This window comes from Syngnathus leptorhynchus, chromosome 8 (assembly GCF_054491065.1).
Source record: "Syngnathus leptorhynchus isolate UIUO chromosome 8, UIUO_Slep, whole genome shotgun sequence".
Lineage (NCBI taxonomy): Eukaryota > Metazoa > Chordata > Actinopteri > Syngnathiformes > Syngnathidae > Syngnathus > Syngnathus leptorhynchus.
This window is the reverse complement of record NC_141202.1, coordinates 7,820,097-7,844,614: the sequence shown is the minus strand read 5'-3', so window position 1 is coordinate 7,844,614 and position 24,518 is coordinate 7,820,097. Positions and strand designations below refer to the sequence as shown.

The 24,518-nt window shown below is 40.1% G+C and overlaps 1 protein-coding gene across 3 annotated transcripts in view; it reads left to right on the top strand.

The window, feature by feature from the left end:
* vps13b (vacuolar protein sorting 13 homolog B) overlaps positions 1-24,518 on the top strand; it is a 211,374-nt gene that overhangs the window by 79,465 nt on the left and 107,391 nt on the right. For all 3 annotated transcript variants that reach the window (XM_085917565.1, XM_085917566.1, XM_085917567.1), the window contains 6 exons: positions 2,681-2,814; positions 10,725-10,959; positions 12,255-12,472; positions 15,371-15,574; positions 21,791-21,959; positions 23,217-23,331. In XM_085917565.1, coding sequence (XP_085773691.1) covers positions 2,681-2,814; positions 10,725-10,959; positions 12,255-12,472; positions 15,371-15,574; positions 21,791-21,959; positions 23,217-23,331 — 1,075 coding nt within the window. The remainder of the gene's footprint in view (positions 1-2,680; positions 2,815-10,724; positions 10,960-12,254; positions 12,473-15,370; positions 15,575-21,790; positions 21,960-23,216; positions 23,332-24,518) is intronic.

Sequence of the window (24,518 nt, the reverse complement as noted above, 5' to 3'; positions counted from 1 at the left end):
CCCCTTCCCGAGAATACTGGTTATAGTCTCTGAGGGACTCTTACTGCTAAATTTGAAGGTATTTGGATGCCTAATACTGATTAGCCCATTCAAACTCTTGAGTCCAACAAGAGGGACTACATTTTCCTTTGTGTTTCCTTTTTGTGCTTTTATGAATGATAAGGGTATTAGTTCTTGTGGATCTTGGCTAGATGCTTCTAGGTCAAAGTGAAGTGAACAGAAAGGGAAGTTGGAGTTGTGAGAATAGGAGGCGATACCGTGATTCGAAACTGGTCTCACTCAATGTCAGGGACACCTCAAGTCAGGTCAAGTCAAGTTTATAACCCTTAATCACAGGGTTTTGCTGTTGTGAGTCATTTTTATCATCCACTGCACTAATCCCATCAATGGTTAGGCAGTATCCTTTTTTTCATTTATATTCTGACCCGGCAACACATGCCAGAGGGACATGCCAGTAGAACAATCTACCCATTCTTGGCCCCACTTTTAGCAAGGGGAAGCGATACTTGATCCGGAATCTAACAGGTATAATAATAACTGACTGAAGACCGACCACAGCTTCAAGAGCCCGCCCGGTTGTGGTAGTAAGAGCCACATGCAATATCGTAACAATCGTAAACCATCTCATGACATCATGTACATTCCATTCGAATCCCGTCCACCGGTCTACGATCACATGTTCATGTCCACTCCAATTGTGCTCTAATCAGATGGTCAGATATATATTTAAATAAACAACTTGCATCTAAGTCAAATAGGCCGGAAGGTTTATTAAAGAATGCATTTTGATGCCTTTTCCAGACACTTCCCTTCACTAGAACCCTTTTATAATGCGTAACATGCCAGAGGACGTAGTGAAGAAGTGTGAAAAAATGGAGGGAATGAACTACATTTGTTACCTCATTAATGTGTGCCCGTTTGTTTATTCTTTGATTGCGCTATACGTTAGACTTGTTCTAGTCTTACATACCGATCATATGAGGCAGTGAGAGCCTGGGAATACATATGTTTGTAAATCCAATGTCTGCTGTAAAACCAACACCTTTTTATATTGGCACAGAGAACCTGCCAGCTGCCGTCAATCATGAACTTTTCCCTGGAACTTTAGAAGCTGTGGTTTCGTTGGGACATTTGTTTTTTCTTTCACCACCTTTGCAGTAAAAATCTAAGAAGATATACATGTTATCCTTTTTACTATGTCTGCACACTTTTTTGTTCCAAAAAACTATATCGAAATTAATAATGGTGCATTCTTACCTTAAGAAATATCCTGGAAAAAATGACCCATTTTGTCCGATATAATTTCAGAAAAATTTTAAACTACGATACGAAATATGAATATGATACGAATACCAATACAAAAACAAAATTCTAAAGCATTCTACATAATACAGATCCCTTTCCTACTAACTAGTTGTACAAAATGATGATTATTTTGGCTGTAGTATCTCTGCATTGACATCCAACTTGGAGCCATGCAGTACACGTTATACACACATCACAAGTTGCAGGACTATTCTTCAGTGTCCAAGTGATTCACATATGTTGATCCATGTGGCCATTTTATTGACGCATAGATGAGTGGTACCTGAGGAGGATTGAGTTTCTGTGACATCACCAAAGTTTCATGACAAATGTGGGATAGAGCTGCCAAGCAAGGCGAGTCTAAATCATGGAATATGTCTAAATTTGTCTTCTGAGAAAACTATTGTTAATCTCTGACACCATGATGGCTTTAACAGGCACAGACGTCAGGCTAATCTGGTAGAAAGTGGATTCTGCCTGTCTACTGTATGTTCCTCTCAAGGGCTCTGTTTCTGCCTCTGTACTTAACCTTTCTCATCCCTTGTTTCGCTTCTCACATTTTTCCCACAGTGACTGTGCCTTAAACGCTTCTGGTGTGTTCTAAGATTCATTCAATCTGTGAAATATGAGGGCCTGTCGCTGCTGTTCAGAATGAGTGTCTGCACAATCTGCTTTTGTCTGGACCACAGCAGGCATACCAGGATGTGTTGTCATGTCTAGCTATTACTGTCTTGTGCATCTGTGTGTATAATATACGTGTGTGCACATTCTCAGTCGAAGAAAACCCAAAACCCAGCTAAATTGATTTTTATTTGAAGATCCTTCACAGCACCCATCCAGTCATTTTATAGACTGTGATCTCAAAATATGACCATAATCCACTCTGACATTAGACAAATTCGAATTTGTAATTATTTGTCCGTGTCCAAATGATCATCATCAAAAACATGTTTACTGTACAATTTATAGTTTCTATGATACTTTGTTGTCACCCAAATAATAGTATATTTATATCGTTTATAAATAGTGTGAAATTGCTGGGAAACTGGAGCCCATTCCAAGCTCAACAATCTGACAAAAGCCAAATAATAGTATATTTATATAGTTTATAAATAATGTGAAATTGCTGGGAAGCTGGAGTCCATTGCAAGCTCAAAAATCAGACAAAACCCTTGGGTCCCCAGCACACCTGCCACCCTACTGAGGATAAGTGCTGCAGAGAATTGATGAAGGGATATTTATTTTCACTTCACAGGAACTTTAATACAGTTTATTGATACAGAATAGGTGAAGTCGACACGTCGGTCAATATTTGTTGCTATTAAAAACTTTTTTGGAGTCTTGTATAATTTGTCATTTCCCAATTGTGCTCCAGAATCCCGTCCACTTTCCGTTCCTATGAAAGTGATGCCCGACACCACAGCAGTCGAGTCATTGGCAACGTCAGAGGAACGGATGAAGCAGCTCATTGGCCATGCCTGGGATGCTGTCAAACGCCTTACTCTACAGGTAACAAAGCAAACCTCTTTTGTATTATTTCATTGATGGAATGAAAAGATCGAACAGACTTTGCATTTTGACAGATTTTCAGTTTTTGTGAAAGGCCTGTCACGTTTCTAATAGTAGTGTCTCAGCAGCTTTTTAGACGTGAATAGGTAACTCCACCTTAAGTATAAACATTGATTTTTAGGCGAGTCCAAACAATGTACTTGAATGTTAATGTAAGATGCATGTAAACAACAAGCAATGCAAATCCAATTGGATTCTTTAATTTCATTTAATTTTCATAGCTGGTACCACACAAACCGATGTATGTCAAACATGAAAGCGAGCATGACGTGTGCGAATTGAAGGGGGGGGGGGGATAGCTCCTTGAACCCAGATCTCATGTCAGGCCATTAAGCTGTTTACAGTACTTCCTCAAAAGTTAACTCAACCTTCTAATAGTTTGCCGAGCCCGTCATTGCCTCCACTTTCCTCTGTCCCCTTTGGCTGTGCAACTAGGACCACACCGAGCACTACAACAGTAATTAGGCAACAGTCTGTCCTGTTGACACGGAGGTAGGACTGAACCAAACCGACAACCTGACAACTGGTACCCCACGCCTTGGATATCTCAAAACTGAGAGCATTCAATTTATTTTAGTGCCATGTAAACAGAATACCTATTGTATCACGCACGCTACAGCTGCACATGTGCACGTTGGAATCTATTTCTTGCATCTTTTACAGATGAAGTCTGTGCTAAAAATAGCGGACGTTACAAGAAGAACATGTTGGCATTTAATTACCTAATTTTCTACAGTTTCTGAGAACATTTAATTCTTATTAAAAGTAAAGACAGTTGACAGATGTCCATTGAATCCAATTCAGTTCAATAGGTTTGATCAACAAAAATAGAAGAGTGCAATTGTAGAGAGTAAAATATTTACTTGACCACTTAAGTGGCATTTTGTCAGGATAAAACAAAAAAGTGAGTCTTAGGGACACATGACAAAAAATTAACTTTAACTTCAATAAGGTTTTAAAAACTCAACCGTGTTTTTTGCACAACAAGGAACGAAAACCCCAATGATGCAATACAGAAAGAGAATTACTCAAATGACCATCACAAGTTACAGAAGTTGGCCTGCTTTACTAGAGGAGAGCATAATTATAATATTCTATACCTGCTGAAGTGTTATGTGCTCTCGTCTTACATCTACAATGTTGAATTAGATTCATTGAGCATTTAAGATCTTTATTTTGCTACTGCACAAAGTAAAAATCCAGGTGTTGTATTTAGGTTCTCATTCAAGACAGAACATTTAAACTTAGTTTGCAGTGTCATTTTGTGTTTCACCATTGATATGCTAGTAACAGATTTTGTTTGGCTGGTTTGAACCATGGCTGCGCTTAACTCATTGTGAAATCATATTTGGATTTGATTGAAAAAAACAAAACAAAAAAACTTTTACTGTTAATAAATATTTCCCAAATATTCATCCCCTACCTGCATATTCATCCAGTCATCTCTTCCTCTCATTCATGTTCCCCAGTGGACACTCGTGTTTCAGCACATGATATTAATTGCTTGTGATCAGGACTGCAGTTTCATCTCAGGAATTTAGCAATGATTCCTTCTATTTATGTCTTCAATTCTGGCAAAGGGACATGTTGCTACCAAAACTGAAATGGGATCTACTTAAACAAAGAGATCGTTGCCATGGAAAAATGAAGTAACACTGCTCCTTGCAGCTGCTCAAAGATCGGGCTAGACAAAGGAGTAACATAGACAGAGGTGCTTTTTAAGGAAGAAGGTAAAGGAGATATAGAAAGCACCATTTGGTGTTGTTTTGATGGAGCTAGCCTGATGGTTTCCATGAGCAGGATTTGACCCTGAGCTGGAGCATTTTCTGCAGGTACATTACTTTATCTTCTGACCCCTCCCTCCAGTTTATCATCTCTCAATTCAGCATCTCATCTTGTATTGTAGCAAATCACTTTCAAATGAATATGCAAACATAATGAACATTTCGTACCTCATTTAATGTTTGATCGTGTACTCATTAACTAGTAGGGTGTTTTCTTCTGTCTGTGATGATCTCATAAATGTATAATAATTCGATAAAACATACCAAAAAGTCAACCAGTCCACATTTCTGTGACAAATATTGAAGAGTGAAGTAAATTTTACTTGACTTTGACTGGCAACATGTTAGAGCGCAGTGGCATGGCTTAATTTGAAGGAAACTGTTCTTAAAAAGTATAGGACTGACAAATTCATGTCTGAAAAAATTGACTGAAACATGTCTTTTGGAATCTGTGTGATGGTGAATCTGGACAAGTTTTGTGGTTAACATCCACCCTTTGTCTTGGGATGGAGGAAGATGAAGCCTTGCCAAACACAGGTCCGGTCAGCTCAGCTGAGAATTCAGTTTGGCTCTCTGTTTTCCATCGCACTACATAAATCAGCAGTGTGCGCTGCAACCCAGTTCATTCCATCCGTTTTGAATACCTCTTGTCCTCATTTGGGTCACAAGTGAGCTGGAGCCCATCCCAGCTAACTTGGCAAGGGGCGACGTACACCCTGCCCTGATCAAAAGTCAATCACCGGTTACGTATAGACAAGCAACCATTCACACACACATTCATGCCTACGGATTTAGATTCTTTAGATTTAGATTCTTTATTGAACCTAACGTACTTTACATGTGCTCTGGAATGTAAAAGCAAGTGTTTGGAGAGAACACGCGTAAGAAAATGCAAACTGCACCCAAACCGAGATTCAAACCCAGAATCTTTCTGTTGTGGGGCAGATGGTTCACTATGATGCAGGCAATTCATTCCATTCCTTGTTAAGTCTTATTTACGTATCACTAAGTTAACGGCATACTGTCTCTGTCTGGGCATAGCTTTTGCTTTGGAACTGGAGCCTTTAAGGACATCCTCTGGCCTAATTTGTCCGAGGCCACCCCTTCGAACCCATCTGTAGTGGCTCACTATGCAAAAAAAAGAGTCGAGAGTTGATTGTTTGAGCTCAGAGGGTGGGATCAGCCGATGCAGGCCAGGCCAGCCGCACTCTAAGGCCACTGTTGGATCAATAAACGTAGCGATCAAAGTTGCAATTAACCCACTGCGCTAACACAAACATCTAGGCCAGCAGAAACAAACAAAGCCTTCATGTCACCTAAAGCGTTTATTTTTGCAGATTTCCACCTCAGCCAAGGAGACCTCCAGTGCTTGTCAGCTTCTGTAAGCACTGTTAGAAGAGAGGAATGTGGGGCTTCAGGGATGGCTGACTGCCTTGCCGTGCTCCTGTGCCAGGCCACAAGCTCATTGCTTGCGGTGGCATGCGGCTGAGAGCGAGCCTATCTCTTGTCAGAGGGCATCATGCCTACATGCTTTTCCCGTAGTACTTTGGAAACCAAGCAGTTTATTGATGTGGCAACAAATGCAGCCTGTATACATCCACACACCACAATGCACATCTGCACAGTTTCGTCTTTGGATACACACATTAATCATCTACATTTCTAGAAGACACTGTTTACACTGCTACAACCACGATTCCAATTGTGTTTTGGGATACAGCTGGAAATGCAGCCTATGCCGAAGTAGGGGGAGCAAAAGGTGAACAGTGGGCGGAGTGCCCAGAGAGATTTGGGGGGGGGGGTGATGCTCTGTGGACCATCTATTCATCCGACCAGCCACTTCGGAAACACTGTCCCGTCTAGTGCAGGCACAGGAAGATTACATTTGGAGAGGTTTCAGGTTTTTAAAAACAAAGGGATGTGTTTTTCCGTTCACTGCCTGTCCCCCCAGTGAGATTTTTCTCCTCCTGAGTTGCAAATGTTTTCATCTGGGATGCAAGGAGGGTGTTTCTAATTTCCTTTTCTGCAGCACTGCGTCTCTGGTTCTGAATTGCTTTTGTGTGTATATGTGTGAGATTGAAAAGTGTTTGGGAAGAATTAGATATCAACGTCAGATAATGTGTGGCTATGTTTAATATCTTTTTTTTCTCTTTCTGTGTGGACTGTCTGTCCAAGGAGACCTTTTTGCCTTCTGGCAGTTACAACAGAAATTTGTCATTTTCCCTACCCTGCTGTTATTTGAAAGCAGAATAGGCAGATGATCTCATCATGATACCGCCGGTATAATGTCAGACATTTTTATTTTGTGCCAGAGCACGACATAAAAGTGCTGGTTTTGGCTGGTTTGGTAGCGAAACAAATATATATGCCATATATCAATTCATTATTTCATAAAATTAAGTCTATTTAACAGTACTCTTCTTTGAAAAGTATCATAAATACTATTTCTCTTAAATCACTGATATTGATTGCCACTGTAAACTTATAAACAACTTTACTGATGCACAACCATCAGTGAAAGACATCAATGCCCCATTTTAGAAATTAAATCTACACACTTTGAGTCCACTGGGAAAAACGGCTGTTTTTTTTTTTAACCCACCTCTTTTTTCTCTACTGCTGATTATAATGGAAGGCAAAAGGGGAGAATCAGACTTTTTTTTTCCCTGGTGAAAGGAGAGAGTCTATTCTTTCATTTGGTAATTTGGTGTGTATATAACCATTGACCACAATATCCTGTGGGTCTTGAAAATGGCAAATTGCTCTAAAATGGCCTCTGCACAGTTGTTAAAGTAACCTTAAGCTTTGGAGCTTAACATAGAAAGATAAAATGGCTTGAAAGTTGCAAAAAAACAACAAATAAACATGCAAGGTAGTAGCAATTGCTAGTAGGACATTTTTGTAATCATGTCTCACTTTTTAACATTTCTCAAAGTGGATGGGTAATCCTTATTTTTGGAAATGGAGCCCAAATGCCTTCTGTGGTTCTTTAGACGATCTTCCTTTGACCATACCTTTTAAAAGTATGTACGTTGGTGTTGTGGCTTCCTTTCTGGTGACATCTGTTCTGATGGAACCAGATAACAATCTTCACAAAGACTCGAGGGGAAAATGATATGTGAGTCAGAGGATATGCTCTCACTGCTGTGCATTGACAGAGGAAGTTGGGGACATTTTGTAGGTTGTGGTAGTGGTCGTGGAAGAGGAGAGTAGCTATTTGAAGCAGTTCACATGTGGCTGGAGTTGTAACACTATCTGATGGAGGAAAGAAGCGATTAGAAATAAAAGTGAGCAGAATTTGCCACAAAAAAGGGAACCGGTTTCAAGCTCTATGATGTGATGCCAGATTTAAGTGAAGATATTAAAATGGGGGGAAATGCAATTCAATTAACATACCCAACAATTTGATAAGCTTTTAAATATTTTATCATATGTCTCTTTTTCAGTTATATTTTTTTATTGCCGACCAGCAAATGCTGGTGCTGTGATCCACAATCCAGATTGAGTTAGTGCCTGAGTGATTGCAGATCAAAGTGTAAGGAAGGTCCTGCTCCTTTTGAAGGCCTAAAATGACGGGATAAGGGCCTAATTCCCAGGATAAGTAAAAGCCACCTCACAAATAGCCTGCATGCTGTCACTCAAAAATGACATCCGTCCTTGTAGTTGTTAGAAGTTGAAGAGATTTGTTTTTGTTCAAGTGTGAAATGTTGAGCTTCAATATTTGATATTTTTCATCAGATTTGGATCAGATGAAAAAGATTTTGAAGTGCTGGAATTCCTCCCAAATGCTCATTGTTAATTCAATCTACAACTTTTTAAGACCGATTGTACAGCATCTACTTGTACAAATATGTATAAATATAAGCCCATTACGTGCCTCGTGTCACGCAATGAGTTTATTGACAAAATAAAGGTGATTACAATTCATTAATGACTAAAATGACACTAATGACGTCACTTTTAGGCGACAAACAGTAAGGCCATGTCCATTCATACAAACACGGATCTGTTCGTCTTTGGTTTTAAAAGACATTAAGAAGCGCGTGTGGCACAAACACACTTGCAGCAATGAATATCACTGATGTTTTTGGTCGTCATTGTGCTTTGTTTGTTTGTGGAACTTTGATTCTGGGTACCTGTCTCCGCTTTGAAGGCATTTTTTTTTAATGTAATTTATTATTTATTCGAAGTCTGGGTTTAGAGTTTAAGTTTTCAGGAAATTAAAGTAAGTCCTATGTCCTCTGTAGTAATGTTTTCACAGTTAAGCCCTGGCACGTGCAGCTGCATATGGAATTGATTGGTTTAAAGCATACATAATATCGAGTTCCTGATCAAAATGGAACTATTTCTGTCAATTTTGAATGGTTTTGACAGTACCGTGACATTGCATTGCACACTCACCACACTTGTTTTGTTCTGAATCATCCCGTCAATAGATGTATTAGTTAACAAAAGCAGTCCCTGAGTAACTTTTTGCATGATTGAATTCCACTTTGACGTCGTGTCATGGTGTAGACGTAATAACGAATCATATTCCATATGGTTCACAAGAAATGCCTTTAATGATATGTATTTTCAAACCTCTTACCAACAGGACAGTGGATTCCTAATTTCTTATTGTACCCGAGTTCCAGTGGCAGTCTATCCGTAATTTACACTTTTTTCTTTTTCATATTACCCTGAACCACGGAGGACAGAGTTGTGTAACGGATATTCCACACAGCAATTACACTCTTGGATTTCAGCTTGTTTTGTGCCCATTTCTAATTTTAGAATGTTCCTTTCACATCACTTGGAAATCCTGCTGTTCTATGGGTTCACCCTGAAATGATTATTAATTTTCCACTATTCTATTATGATAAAACACAAATTTATGAGTGGCTATTGCGTCTAGTTTCATGTGGCAGCTGTGGGCCTTACGCCCTGAGCATCTGATGGAACAAACCTTCGGTCATCCTGGCATCCTTGGTTTCCTCTCCTGACATTGTGCATGCTTTTTTTCCCCCCCAAAAAACATACACAGACCTGACATGCCCATCAGCGCATACTAAAGAGGCATCGTCATACAGGCTAACTTCTTCCATTCTTTTGTTTATTGGCTTGTTACGGAGCTGTTAAACATAATTGTGGGGAATACCATACTTGACCCTACACAACCTCAACTCTACTGCTAGGCCTTTAGACAAGACACAAAGGCCACACGCCCATTCTTTGCTCACTGTGTCGAGTACAAAACCATATTCATTATTGTAATTTCACTGTGAATGCAACTAGATAATTACCCTTAACACAACCACTGGATTCCCCTCAGCTCTTCCAAACGCTTTTGTTTTCCCTGCCTCCCGTCCCCTCCACATAGGCTTTCCATCTGGAGTCAATGGCAGGTCATGGAGAGATCTATATGCCAAGCTTCTACCTTGACCAATAGGCTAATGCAAAATTTGGTTGGGTAACGGAGTAAGATGGATATAGAGTCAGTCAGGGAAAAGGGATGTTGTCAGTGGTTTGGCCGCGCTCAAATTATTGATTTATCTGCAACATTCTGACCTCAGCCTATTTCTGTCGTTGGATCTGTCAACTCTGTCAGGTCTTTCAGGTTGGTTCAGAAATTGCATGTTTCGCTCGCCGTGCTTATGGGTGAGATACAAGTCAAACATGAGACCACAGTGGATTCATGGAGTTTTCTGAGGTAAACCACAGTGACCTGTTGTTAACAGTAGCTCGGGAAAGAGGATGAATGATAGCCAGTCAGCTATGGGGTCTTCAAAAATGATGTTGAGTCGCCATTTTAAGCCCATGCTGTCCTTAAAGTCGATGTGGTTTGCTTGATAACAAATGCAGAGTTATTTACACGGTGACATTTTAACATAATAGACGTTATGCGTAGCAATATGATTTGACGCCAGATACAACTGGAATTTAAACATTCATTACAGGAGCCTCCACTGGTTTAATCTTTTTAAGCTCTAGGTCATGTTTTTCATTTTTCTAATTTAGGTGCTACTGTGGTTGTTGAATATGTTTTACTGACGACTTTATCATGAGCCTCCACTGTGTTCTCTCTAGTTGGAGCTGCAATCGTGTTGTGTGTTCGTGCCCAATGACAGCCTTCCATCCCCGAGCACCATCATCTTTGGTGACATTCCTGGTACGGTGCGAAGCTGGTACCACAACCAAGCATCTATGCCAGGAACCCTTGTGGTCTGCCTGCCCCAGGTCAGTGTCCTCAGTGCAGGGCACAAGTACATGGAACCAGTGCAGGAGCTCCCTTTTGTGGTCTCCAAGCCCATCCTAGAAGAAGGTAAGGTTTCACAATTTATGTAGTTAAATGCATTAAAAAAATCTAGTATGTCAAACTATGCTTTTAGTTTAATTAATAACAGACTTGTAAAAAACCACTGCTCTAAGACAGCTGGGACAGGTTCCAGTACGCCCGCGACCCCCATGAGAATAAGCCGTTCGGAAGATGGATGGATAAAAAATATACATTAGGAGAAAGAGTTTGAGACGTGAATACAGCTAGAGATCCGAAGTTTGATATGACTATGAATTGACTTTAATGATATGGAATTAATCAGAAGACATCATTACAGACCACATTTTTTTAATAGAGTATTTTCAACACGTGGAGCTAATAAGAGCATTGCGAGCTATGATGGGAATTCATCATCATTATGGCCTTTTCATCACTAAGCAAACCTTTGACCGAATAGTACTCATTTACCATGACAAAAGACAAACAAACTTAAGTAGACCAACTTTGAGAGATAGAGATAGATTCTTGCACATGTGGTCGGCACACCTGGCAAAGTTGACATAAGCCCTGACAGTCCCGCAGTGTTTTTTCTTAAAATAACAAAAGTTGGGGGCACCCCGCTTTCAAGTGACATCAGAATTGGGCATACAGATTTTTTATTTTTTTTATTTAGGAGAAAAAATAAAAACAGTGAGATCAATAGTTTGCTGATAATGCTGATAAAAGGATGGTGTTAACAATATATTCCATTTAATATAACGGACTATCTCAGCTTTAAGTTAATTAAAAGTGTATGCTTTTAGATTCACACGTGTGCATTGAACTTATGCTTTTTATTTCCTTGTATGTTGTACAGCACTCCGCTCATGAAAATCAGAATCGCCTTTATTGGCCAAATATGTTAAACACACACTGTGTTTTTAAGGGGAAAATGGATGAATGAAGGAACAAAAGAATGAATGAACAAACAAACGAACAATCAAACGAAAGAACAAAAAAAAAATGAATGAACAAATGTACGAATGAACGGACGAACGAACGAACGAACGGACGGATGAATGAATGAATGAATTAATTAATTAATCGATGAATGAATGAAAATTGCTTTGGACACAAATCTACCAAATAGAGAAAGTCAAATTCATATCTGTCACAAACATCCTCAAACTCTTGAATATAAGTTCAAACGCTACCAAACATCTCACAGCATTGCTCAACCCTTACAAATAGGCTGCATACTTTCCTCAACTTTCACATTTCATCTGGTTATCAATATCTACATTGTTACTATGATCGAATGCTCATATGTTCTTGCTTTCTTTGATATTTACACCAACCAGGTGATGCTTTCCCATGGACAATCAGCCTGAGTCACTTTAGTGTGTACACTCTGCTGGGGCAGCAGCGCAGCCTGAACCTCCTCAAACCAATGGGGTGTACCTCCACACTGGCGGTCACATCACACAAGTCACCCAACTGTTCAGAAGGAAGGCACTCTTTTGTCGTCTGCCTCCATGTTGATCTGCAACCCATCCAAGTCAAGTGCTCCAACCCTCAGGTCAGTCAGAAATCCCACAAACCTCTGAACTAGACTGTCAAATTCTATGTTTCATGGGGACATTGTTTACTGTTGATGTTGATATAAATAGGACATCAAGATGGTCCTTCATGGAAATTACTTTTCTGCTGTAGATACTGTATATTCACACATCTACATCTCTATTTATATCATTCGCAAACCCTTCTACTGTGTGCGTCACTTTTTTTCTCAGTGTTTCAAATCTGCTGACTATGTGTGCACAGACCACTAATTGATTGTGATTAGCTGTTCTGAGTTAGGAATCACAAATCATTAGGGAAAAATTCCCTTTTTACCTCCAGCATGCAGCAAATGGCAACGTTGCTAACATAAATAGCACTATGTATGTGTGGTGAAAATAACAACCAAATGTTCCATGTAGGCTCCATCATTTCTTTCAGCGTTTCTCCCTGCAATGCAATGGATCAGGTATTTTACCACTAATCACCATAGTTTTGATTTTCCCTTCTTGAGGAATTATCAAATGAAATTATTTTGCTTACTTTATGGTCAGATTGAAGCAATGTGTTGGATTATTTAGTTAAACACATCGTGGAAACCAAAGTTATTCTACCATACTTTTGGTGAGCTCATGTATAATATATGTTTAATACTGATATTAGCTGTATGAAATTAGGGATTTTTTTGTACACACTTTCCCGAGGCAACCTTTAGAGTGGTCAGAATGCTTCAGACCATAGAGATGAGATGTGGAGACGTTGCCAGAAATTGGTAACAGACATAGGCAACAGTACGTAATGTGTTAGTGGTGAAAAATCTATTTGAAGAGCTGGCCTTGGAAAGTTTTTTTGCCCTTTCACTGTGTAATTCCGTTTGAAATGGCATGCCCATGTCTGGCAGTGCTGTGTTTGGCTATTTTGATTATCTGCCGAGTCATTACTAATATTTAGACCTTTTGAATCTCTTTCCTACTTCTTTCCACGCAGCGGCTTTTGAAGAAGTGCTGCCAGGGTAAATCCACTCTGAGAACAGAGCAGACCTCCCACTTCCCTCCAGTTCTGCAATAATAGAGTGAATATACAGTATATATAATATATAATATATACATCAAGGCCTGGTTAGGAATGACTAGCCTGAGTTGGTGTGAAAAAGCCAACTATTTATGCACCTCGCTGGCGGCATGCCCCATGACCATGAATGGTATCATTCTTTTGGGATGCAAAACAGCAACTGACACCTCACAATATTTTTATGTGAAGATGACAGGTCTTTGGATTGTGATGGATCAAATGCAGTGGTAATAATAATAATAATAATAATAAGGACACAGTTTTAAAATGGGCCATTCATTGAAGGTGCGCCTTATAGTCCGGTGCGCCTTATGGTCCGGAAATACGGTACATGACATATAAAGATGGCAGTGGTGATTATGATGGTGGTGCTTCTTCTACTTCTTCTTTTTCCTCTTGATAGGAAAAGACTCAATAAAATACCAGGACATATGTACAATATTGGAATTTGATATAATACGTACTGAAGTAAGAGGCTAACATTTTCATGGTAGCAGTTGGGATTAGAGTCAAGACTTTGCTCAGAACAGTGGTAATTTATTGGCCATGGCTTTCCTTCTCCAGCTGCGTCACTTGCTCTTCTCTAGGCCTTGTGTTTGGTTTGATTTACTGGCCCCAGTTTTGGAGAATGGTGCATGGTGTAAGGTCCCTGCTGCCTTAGGCGCAGTCCACTTGCTTGGGTATGGCTAACAGCTGTTGGCTCTGTCCCTTCATGGCTGCTGGACTAATGTTAGCAGGTCTTCCTAGACATGTTTGAAATAAGCCAGCTGTAATGAATTGCGCTGATTTCCATTTATTTATAGAAAGAATTCCCTCTAATGTATGTGCTAACAGCCTTACGTGTGTGGGCGGGCGAATGAGCAGCTGAGAAAAATAAAATTGTGTTTGGAGTTGTTTGAAGTTATTTTGCACTTTTTTTTTTTTTTAATACATATCGGTGCACCTTTTTCTTTCGGAGCACCGGCGGTAGTCGGGATATGGTGGGTTTATATGGGGTTGGTTGGCTTCAGAAGCAAAACATTCGAATCCACGACTGAGCTCATGGTGAAAGTGTCGCTTTTTTAGAGTTCCCTCTTGTTTAAATAAGTCTTAGCTGAATGCATGAATAACTGAAAGCATCACACCACGTCCCCCTGCTTTCCCCTGTCATGTTTTCCACTCATGTTTTTGGCTTTGTTGTTGTTAAAAGTTAGGGCCTCAAGTGAGCACATGATAAATTGCTCTGAACACTTTGACGCCAAGCCTTCAGTTTTTCCTTACTGTGGTGAGTTTTTTTTAAGGGGAAATTGATGAGACAACAGAAGTTTCCTCTGTGGCTAATTCTTTGGGATTTTTGTTGTTATAGATAAAGAAAAAAAATTCAGAATCAGACGGCACATGTGTTAGCATGCGGTGCCTTTCAAATGATTGCACATTCAGAATAATCACTGTTTTGTGCCGTCTTAGAGTTTCAGACAAAATCCATCAGTGTTCAAGTTCAAGAGAATATGCGAATGGATTGTGGTCCATCTCTGGCTACTCATCTCTTTCGTCTGTCTCTTCAAGCTGTGACAAGATTTAGTGTCACGCAACTAACAAGCTGTCATGCCAAATCAGTGGTAATGACCTCAACTACATAAGAACTTCCCAAAGCAGCTGCTGGAGTAAAATATTGGCCAAAATGCATTTGAATCTGCTTTCAAATGCTACGTATGACATGTCCTTGCTCTTGTAGGGGCAATTCTAAGCATTTCCCAAAGAGGTGTTCATAATTCTCTGTTGTCAGCTCTGCAAAGCGAGGCTCGGTTTACTGTATTTCATTCATATTCCTTCTAAACATGATATTACCCATTTGGTCACTCCTCAGGTGCAGCTGTTGTATAAGCTCCTTCTCAGCTGGACGTCCACGTGGGCTCGTCTCCAGAAGCATGGTATTTTACGTCAGTCCGCCAGTATCCCGGAGCCCCCCGGCGGTGCTGCTCCATCTTCTTCAGTACACAGCAGTGCTGGTACAGCTCTGCCTGACACCAGCACGTACAGCCCATCTGCAGATGTGGGATCCCCTACTGAGGTTTGTTTTACAGTCTTAAGGTTCTGTTAAGCGTGGTAGAAATTTACCTGTCAAAGGAAATTTTTACTTTGACCCCAATTAGTTTTTAGAAGTGCCTAGTGTGTCTTGCACACTGCAGAATTAATTTAACTAAAAAAAATACCCAGTTACGTTTTTCCACAAACCGTCTTGATTTTCAAGACTGTGGTGCCATTTTATTTTCTGAGGGAAATTAAGGTGTCCTTGTTAAAGTAGTTCCTGTTGTTGATCAAGATAATCATTCTTCTTTGAAAAAACATTTTCAGTTGGTCATTATGCTGGAGATGTCTGGTATGAATCGCTCATGTCTTTCCGCAGCATCTAAATCAGGTTATGTGTGAATGCTTTTGCAGACATTGTACATGCTCGAAAGGTCATGCAGGTTATTGCATGTATGGTCCCAAGAAACTTACTTAAATTTACTACGACAATAGAGCTTGCCTTCTTCAGGTTTGGTTGGTAATGACTCAAAGGATTTGACGTGTAAAAAGCAATAGCAATGCTAACTGCTTGAAATTGCTTCACTGTTTTTCGGTAAACCAGTAAACTATTTCATCGCTAGAGCATCGTGTGATTTTTTTGCGAACGGGTGAAAAGCCAGCTCCATTAAAATGATGGTCTCGATGAGTGTTTGTGTTGTTAAGCTGTGGCAACCAGCCAATACTTTAATGACTACTCTTTGACCACATTGGACCTGTCAGAAATATGTGGCCCACCGGGATCATAGAAAAACGTTAGGACATTTGAGAGGCAATCAAGTGAGTGAGTATTCATGGTATTTTCATACCATGTGCCTATATGCATTTGTTTCTGTGTTCATTTTACAGCCATCAACATTTGTTTATTCTTGCATCATTTGTGGAACCAGTGGCAAAGCAACATTTTCGTTAGTCAGGGAAGGGTTTTGTGCGTGTGTCTATAACACAGCCTTAGAGTCCCCTGACAACCCACTTGTAACTGTTTACTTAAGTACAAACATTGGTAGAAGTGTTTAGTCCTGTGGAAGGTTGATGATTAAGCAAGAATGTAGGAGCTGTTTTGATAAGTCTCAGCAGTGGTGGCAGCACACTCTCCCCAAGAAGCACAGCCCATGACCTCCTCCTACTCCCTCATTTTTAACTATAGCCAGACCATTACACATGCCAACTGTTACCCATCCCCACTAACAAGTCTTTCAATAAATGACAAATTTGATTTTGTCTTATAAATGAAAATGAACTTCTATATGGCTTCATGGTAAATGTTGTTTCTTGGATTGATTAATTATGGGCTTACCGTAAAAGAAATCACTTTTCTTAGTATTCTGTAATAAACGTAACAGTCATATTTTCCATTTATTTTCCATTTTCCCAGACATTGAATAATTCCTGACCACAGAAAAGTAATCTTTTCATTTCACAAAGTCACTCATGGTGCAAAACCCCTGGCCCGCCACACCCACCTCACATCTTATTCTGCCAACAGAAAAGTGCTGCCCTCCACCCACCTATCACAACATAGTAGCATGCCATGAAGCCATAAAGTTGACAAAGTTGCTAATTTAGCTTGCCTGTGTGTGGAGATGCAGCAAGTTACATTCCAAGGTCATTAGGTTAGTGACAATGATGCACGGAATAAGCTTTAAAAGAAATCTTTCCCATTGATGACTTTGTTCTATCCTCCTATTGTATCTTGTATTATGCACTTTTTTCCATCCTATCTTTCGTTTTTCTACCTCACCGATAACAACCTATGTGAGTAGTTCCAGTCAGATCTTTTTGGGTGTTTTTGTTTTCCCCTCCACAATAACTAATCAGAAATAAAATTAGTAATGGCCTTCCCCTAGCAGCTGACTTTCAGCATCCTTCTTATCCTTGATGTTTGTGCGGCCTTTTACACCAAATGCTACACATCCTCTTCAATAGTCTAATCTTCAATGACATCAAACTGGTTTGAATCCTGCTCTACTGGCCGCATTCAGTTCATTCCACCTAAACCATTCAACACCCGGCCACCCCCTGCTCACCGAGGTGACCCCTCCTTTTCGCCATTTATCTTCATTCCCATCTGCAATATGTTTTACAAATACAACATTTACTTTCATTGCTTTGTGGTCGACACCCAGTTTTACCTCTCCAGCAAACCCTCTTATCTCACAGTCTCACTGAACAAAAATTGTGATTCAGAGGTTTTCTCAAACTTATTTTCTCTCTGCCCAGGTTAAGAGAGTGGGCGTCAGCCCACTATCGTTCCAAGCTCATACACTTTGGTGTAGATAGTATCACAAGGTCCACATACTTCAGATCAGCAGTAAAAATGTCGACTGTCATGTCGACAAGTATTCGTTTTCATCACTTTGGTCTCACTCACAAATCCCTCCATAAAAATCGGGTTCATAATTCAGCTGAGTCATAACAAGAACCCCCCTTCACCCCAGTCTTAAGGCACCTCCACTGACTGCCAGTTAAATGTCAACTACATTTCAAAAACGTTCTGCTTACTTTCAAGACAATCCAAAACTTCACCCCTTTGCCTCCTCCAATGTTATTAAGATTTTAACCATACGATCTCGCTCACTCCGGTTTATGTCCCCATCTCTATTTCAATATGTCACCTGCCCTCCTCAACTCTGGGGGTCATTTTGCTACCCTTCTCTGGAATGCAATACCACCTGAGTTGAGCAATACAGACCCTTCAAAGTCTAACTCAAAAGACTCCTGTTCAGAATTTCTTACTGGCCCTCTTCTAGTCATCCCCCCTACACACACATTTATGTTGGGCTATCAAGTTTTTTTTCTCAATATGTTTAACTTAATTCAAATCTTTGTGTGATATCCTTGTGTGCTTTGAAAGGCACATTTAAATAAGTTTAACTTGCGCTATGACACCCAACTCTACGTTTTTGCCTGCTTCATTCCCTGAAACATCACAGCCTGCTGTTGTCTGCCAGTGTTTGGGTCTTTCTGATGAGCAAAGACAAACTTTGCAGAAAAAATAAACTTGGATTCTCAACCCATGTATAGCTCAGAGGCCCCGAAATTAAACTGTATACTACTTTTGAAGGTGTGGGGAAAAAGAGGATGTGTGTGTGTATTTGGGGCCCCAACTTGGCAGTTTAGGAATGTGAAGGAACCCGCCTCACCTCGTGTTTTCTTTAAGTTATCACCTTGATGAGTGGAGCAGGAATAATTTCAAACAGATTAAACGTGAACTGAATTAGGTTTTATTCTTTCCTTTTTGGGCGAATGTGCTTTTTTATAATTTTAGTTTTGTTTTATGTTATGTTTTTATTTTAATCATTGTATTTATCTAGTCTACCTATCTAGTAAAGATGGAAACCCCACAATGGTCACAAAATAAGTTGAAACTGACAAGGCTGGGTAATTGCCTTGTTGTGTGTATTTGCTAATGTTGATACTATTAAAATGTTATTTCCCATAGGGGCTGAATTCATTCAACAAAAACTGAAATCTTAAAGTATGACCACTTCGGAAAACAGTCAGTGTTACACAAAGCCTTCAAGCTTCTGCTAAACAGAAGACGTTCTTTTCGTTGTATGTGAAGGTGGTCGAAGGCAAGCAAAAGGCAAAACGTGTTGGCAGCCGAGGAGCTGAATGCAATGAGCAACATAGCTCGGTAGAGTAGCATGAAGGGCCTCGTCTCAAGTACAGATGAGATCTTGAAATCCTACTTTTGCCTGATAGGCAAGCTGCAAAGGGATCCAGGATGTGTTGAACTTGTCATCTCAGGTAGGGGAGCAGAGGTCTGTCGGTGGTTTTCATTTAAGCTCTAAATTCGGGGTCACAGGTCTGAAGTCCTGTTTGAGTTGGGTTAAGGTTCTTGGGGACTGGGATGAGACATGTCTTCCACGGGTTGGAATCTTCCCCAGATCCAGACTCATGTTGAAAACATGCTGGAAGAGCTCCCCCCAGCTCAGCAGCGCACGCCTTCAGCATTTTTGGACACACTTTGCATGGGCCTGCTGCTGCTGCCTTGCCAGGGTGTAGACGACTTGCTCACCACTGACTTGATGTCTGCTAATGGTCGGGGAGAGGGAGGCCCTCGTACTGTCAATGTCCTCCCTTTGATTTATGTGGGTGTGTGTTGAGGAGGTAGAGGTTGATGTTCTGTCACACCAAATGTGTTGCAGCATTCATATAGCATAAATTCCTTTTGCTATTGTGAGGCCATTAAATGAAAACCGCTACACTATACTTCACCGCTTGGTTCAGTTTCATCAAAAGTAGGTGTGTACATGTATTCAAAATTTTATTGTCCACCCTGAACATTTGAGGTAAGTGACATGAACTATCACCGCCTCACGCTTTCGCCACACACCACTCTGTAAACAAATACAGCGATGCTCGACCTCTGGCTTGTGGAACCAAGGCTAGCGACATGCACTGACAGGCTTGTTAACTCATTCGAAATGGCATCACAAACCTTTTATGTAGCACTGTGTGCATTGCCCATCCGCAAAATATTTAGGTGTCACATATTATTAAATACTAATAGAAATAATTATTACAAGAAACCTTTTTTGGAGAATGTTGATATTTTAGGAGATTTTAGCACAAGCATATTTCATTTTGACTAATTCCTATTTACCCGTCAAATAATTTCAGTTTGCAATTATTCCGTTACTACATCAACTTTGAACTGAATTGTGACCAAGGGACATAAAGAATCGTACTTTTGAATGCCCAATTTTAAGCCATTTGAACCATGTGAAAGATTTCTAAAAACTCTGGCTCCTTTTTTTTTTTTGTGGGGGGGTGTCCAGTGTTACAGCCTAACAACTCTTCACTACACTGTGGTCAGTCCCACAGTGCCAGCGGCCAGCTCCTACTTGGACTCTTGACATCACAGAGTGTAATCCCACTGACTGGCTAAAACTGTAAACTAAACAGTCGTAACCGCACACACACACGCACACACACACACACACACACACACACACACACACACACACACACACACACACACACACACACACTCACCGAGGGATATGTTTTGACTCCAGTTCAGCAATAATTAGTCCCCAAATGGCAGTTGACATTATATCTTATGAGACGGACCGAGCACCATTACGGCTGGGCTCATGTTACTCGCTGCCAGTCGTTGTTATTACATAGCACAGTGACACACAACAACCGTGTTTCTCTCCATGGAAACATATAATAACTGTTTTGACAGTGGATTGGAATTTCACTTATATGATAATTAGTACATATTTTCTTAGAATATAATTCTTTAGAAACATTTAAGTTCACCGTGTTGATGCTGCTAATAATGTTGAAATAATTGTGTAATGTTATGTATTATTTATAGTAATAATAACATTAATAATAGTACTAATAATGAATGGTTGTCATTGTTCAATTTTTCTCATTCAGAGGTACATCTGATCATACTTCCCTAGATGTCTTTAATCAGTTCCAAAACATTATACTCTGAGAACGTGCCTAAACCTTTTTTTCTCACTTAAAATATATTTGACGGTGCACATGTTTCTCATCAGTGTATTGTGGTCTCCATACACTTCAATGTTGAATATGTTTTTAAATCAGCACGATCCAGCTATATTTTTAACACGATTGTCACTGAGCCCTTGTTGTCAGCCACTCCAAACTGTGCGATTAAATTCAATTTGCAAATTAGTGTTCTGCTCTTATCCTTCCCAAACTTTGGAATGGGGACATAGTTTCCTCATCTGGATCCTCTTAAAGACGCTGTAATCATCCCAGCAGCTGTGGTGTTTCTAATTGAGATGGTTGATAACCTCCCCCACCAGCCACAGCCAGGCTCAATAACCATGACATAATCTGTCATTACAAGGCAGCGATGGAATAAGCTGTGGAAAAAAAAAAAGAAAATCCCACATTTATAGTGCTTCAAATTACCACATTGTTTATTTGCAGGTCTCTCACTTTCCAGTCATGCAAATATGTGTTTGGAACACAGATTTACTCACAAGAAACACAACATATACCCGTCTCCGTGATCATCTGCAACATCTGTGCTGAGATGCTCTATGGTGGAAAAGAAAAATCCAGATATATGTTGTTAAAAAAAATGTATGCTGGAAATTTAGAATGTCATTTTCTTTTATGCAATACAAATCATCATTTGGGTCTTGTTACTTGCTTACTCACTTCCAGTAATAAACTAAATAAACAGAAGCGTACCCTCTTAACTTAATTTTTCTTTTCTCCCTAGGGTGATTCAGTACCAGGAGGTGATGATGGTCCTTTTGCTGACACAGTGACCCTGGAACAGAAAACTAGCAGCATTGGAGGGACTAGTGGAAAAGTCAGCCTTTGGATGCAATGGATGTTACCCAAGGTTATTGTTAAACTGTTTGCTCCTGATCCAGCAGTCAAGACAGGTGTGTATTTTTTTTAAATCTTTCAAACTTTGAAACGATATTCAACTTCATATTTTACTGGTCATCAGTGAGGAATATAGTGGGAACAAATAGATATAAATTGTATCGTAAACATTAAATTGCTCCCATTTACCTCTTGAGGTAGGTAGGCTACTTGACAAGAAAATTTTAATTTTTTCCCCAGTATGTTACCAGAAACATTTGGAATAAAGAAACAAAACCGTGTTGAAAATGTGTCAATATGTTAGAAATGAACGACGTTTTGGTATTTTAAAGGCTTTCACAAAAAGGGCAAATACGTGTCAAACTTTCTATACTGTACCAACTGTACAAAGCTGTTCAGGGGCAAGTAAGAGCAAATAGAAGCATTTTGAGTCAAGATAGGCATATGGAAAGACTTTAACGAGTGAAATGCAGCATGCACTGAGCAAAAACATTCATTCATGGAACACCTTTGGAGTCTATGACCTGCTGGCGACCGCTTATACCAACCTGGGCACGTTCGTTCCACACATTATCCACACCAATGCTGACAAATCTTGTGTTCTAACGCAAGAACCCGCTTGGAACTTCGGTTTCTCATAACCCCCACAAGGCAACAGTAATAACATTCTCAAAGTCCATTTTCCCAAGCCACTCTTTGACTGTGGGACTTTCTCAGTGGAAACAATGACAAAGATCCGCTCAGCTCACAGGCTTGCTTCAATAGTCCTAATCAGTTTGTTGAACGTGAAACTCATTTTGCCTGTGGTAGGTCAGTTTAGTTTTCACACAAGGCAGGGTGAGGAATGCACGTAGTATATGTACAGTATGTCTGTATAAATGCAAGTTTTTTACGAACAATCAGTGTTGGGTGACATGTACTGTACATTCCTCATTTTGGCAAGCTTAGGTTGTACTTAAGTCATTTTGCCTTCTTACTCATTCTCGTTTTCCAATGTGGTTCTCTCTGCCAGCGTGAAAGTATGACCATTGAAACAAAAACTATGGGAGCCCCTCCCATCATTAGCAGTGTTCCATTTTAAGGATTCATGTGCAGCCAAGCATTTGTAATGCATCTATGTCAGCACTTCCCAATGTCATATGAAAATATGGAGGGAAAAAAATGAAATAAATTGTTGTTGTTTCCCAACAGAAGTCTGCGTGGTCAGTGAACTGGAAAACTTGATTGCCTCAGTCAATATTCAGGATGTATACACTAAAATCAAATATAAAAATATATATATATATTTTTTTTTTGTTATTGTTTACCAACAGAAGTCTGCGTGGTCAGCGAACTGGAAGACTTGAGTGCCTCAGTCGATATCCAGGACGTATACACTAAGATCAAATGTAAAGTTGGCAGTTTCAACATTGACCACTACAGATGCAGGTGGAGTATTGCTAGCACACAAACACGCACGTGCATACACACACAGCATCTCTCTCTCTGCACATGTATATTCATGGGGAAACCATGACCATCACCACTTAAAACCCCAGTAATAAAAATAACACCCCTGCAACACGTACGCACACACTTTAGCGCCACTGCCAATAACACTTTTCTGTTCCCGTTCCACCTTCGTGAGGGGGACTTTTGGGATTATCACCCCAGCGTCATCGTCTTTCCAGACAGCTTGAGACCAAAAAAATTGGATGGACGATTTGACTCTGCTTTGGGCTGGCCCAAGTCTGACTCACAGAGCAGATGAGTTCAGTTAGGCCATCAGTCATTTTATTTGCGCCTGTGGTGTCTGAATTGATTCATAGAAACATTAACACACTGGAGGAAAACCGCTTGGCGCTGTTCCATGACATCCTAATATATAGTAATCCTTCTCCAAGTCAAGTTGCATTTGGAATTCTATGATTTACTTTCTCCAGAGAAATTATCAAAGCTCACGAAGCCAAACAAAGTGAAATTGGGGCGAAATTACAGTATACTTGTAATTGCTGTTTTTCTTTCCACATTTGCATGTTTCCAGTCTCTTTCTCATCGTGTTTTCCCGGCTCGTCCTCATCGCATTTATATTGTTAGACTCGGTAATTCAAGTGTGCCTACTATGTACGTGCCTGAGGTCCACTTAGCAGGAGGCAATTCCCTCTTCCTTAGTATCGGAAGAAAAACCCAGCTTCTTGGAGACCATAGATTATAATGTGTTTGTGTGTGCGTTTCCAGTTCACTGTGCTTACATGCCTGTGTAAATACGTTTTTGGCTTTAAGTGCCTCCTTCTCTCATCGAGCCAGACAGTGAAGTGGGGATGGAACCTCCTTGTCTTGAGTCCACATTGAAGCCTGTCGTTTGCAATGAGTCCATGAACCACCAAAATGATAACAGAAAAGGATTCTCGTTTGCCAGATTTTGCAATCACTTTAGCTGGTTCCAATTTGGTTTGTAATTGTCTTATGTGTTACTTACTGGCCAGAGGGGGATTCAAACAACTGACTTGGCTTTAAACATAAACATCAGACTTGTGCAGACCTCCCTGTTTTTTTCTTTTTTCTTTTTTTCCTGTGGTCATTTGAGTTTGATTCCATGGGCAAAATGTGTTCCATTAAGTTTGCTCCACCACACT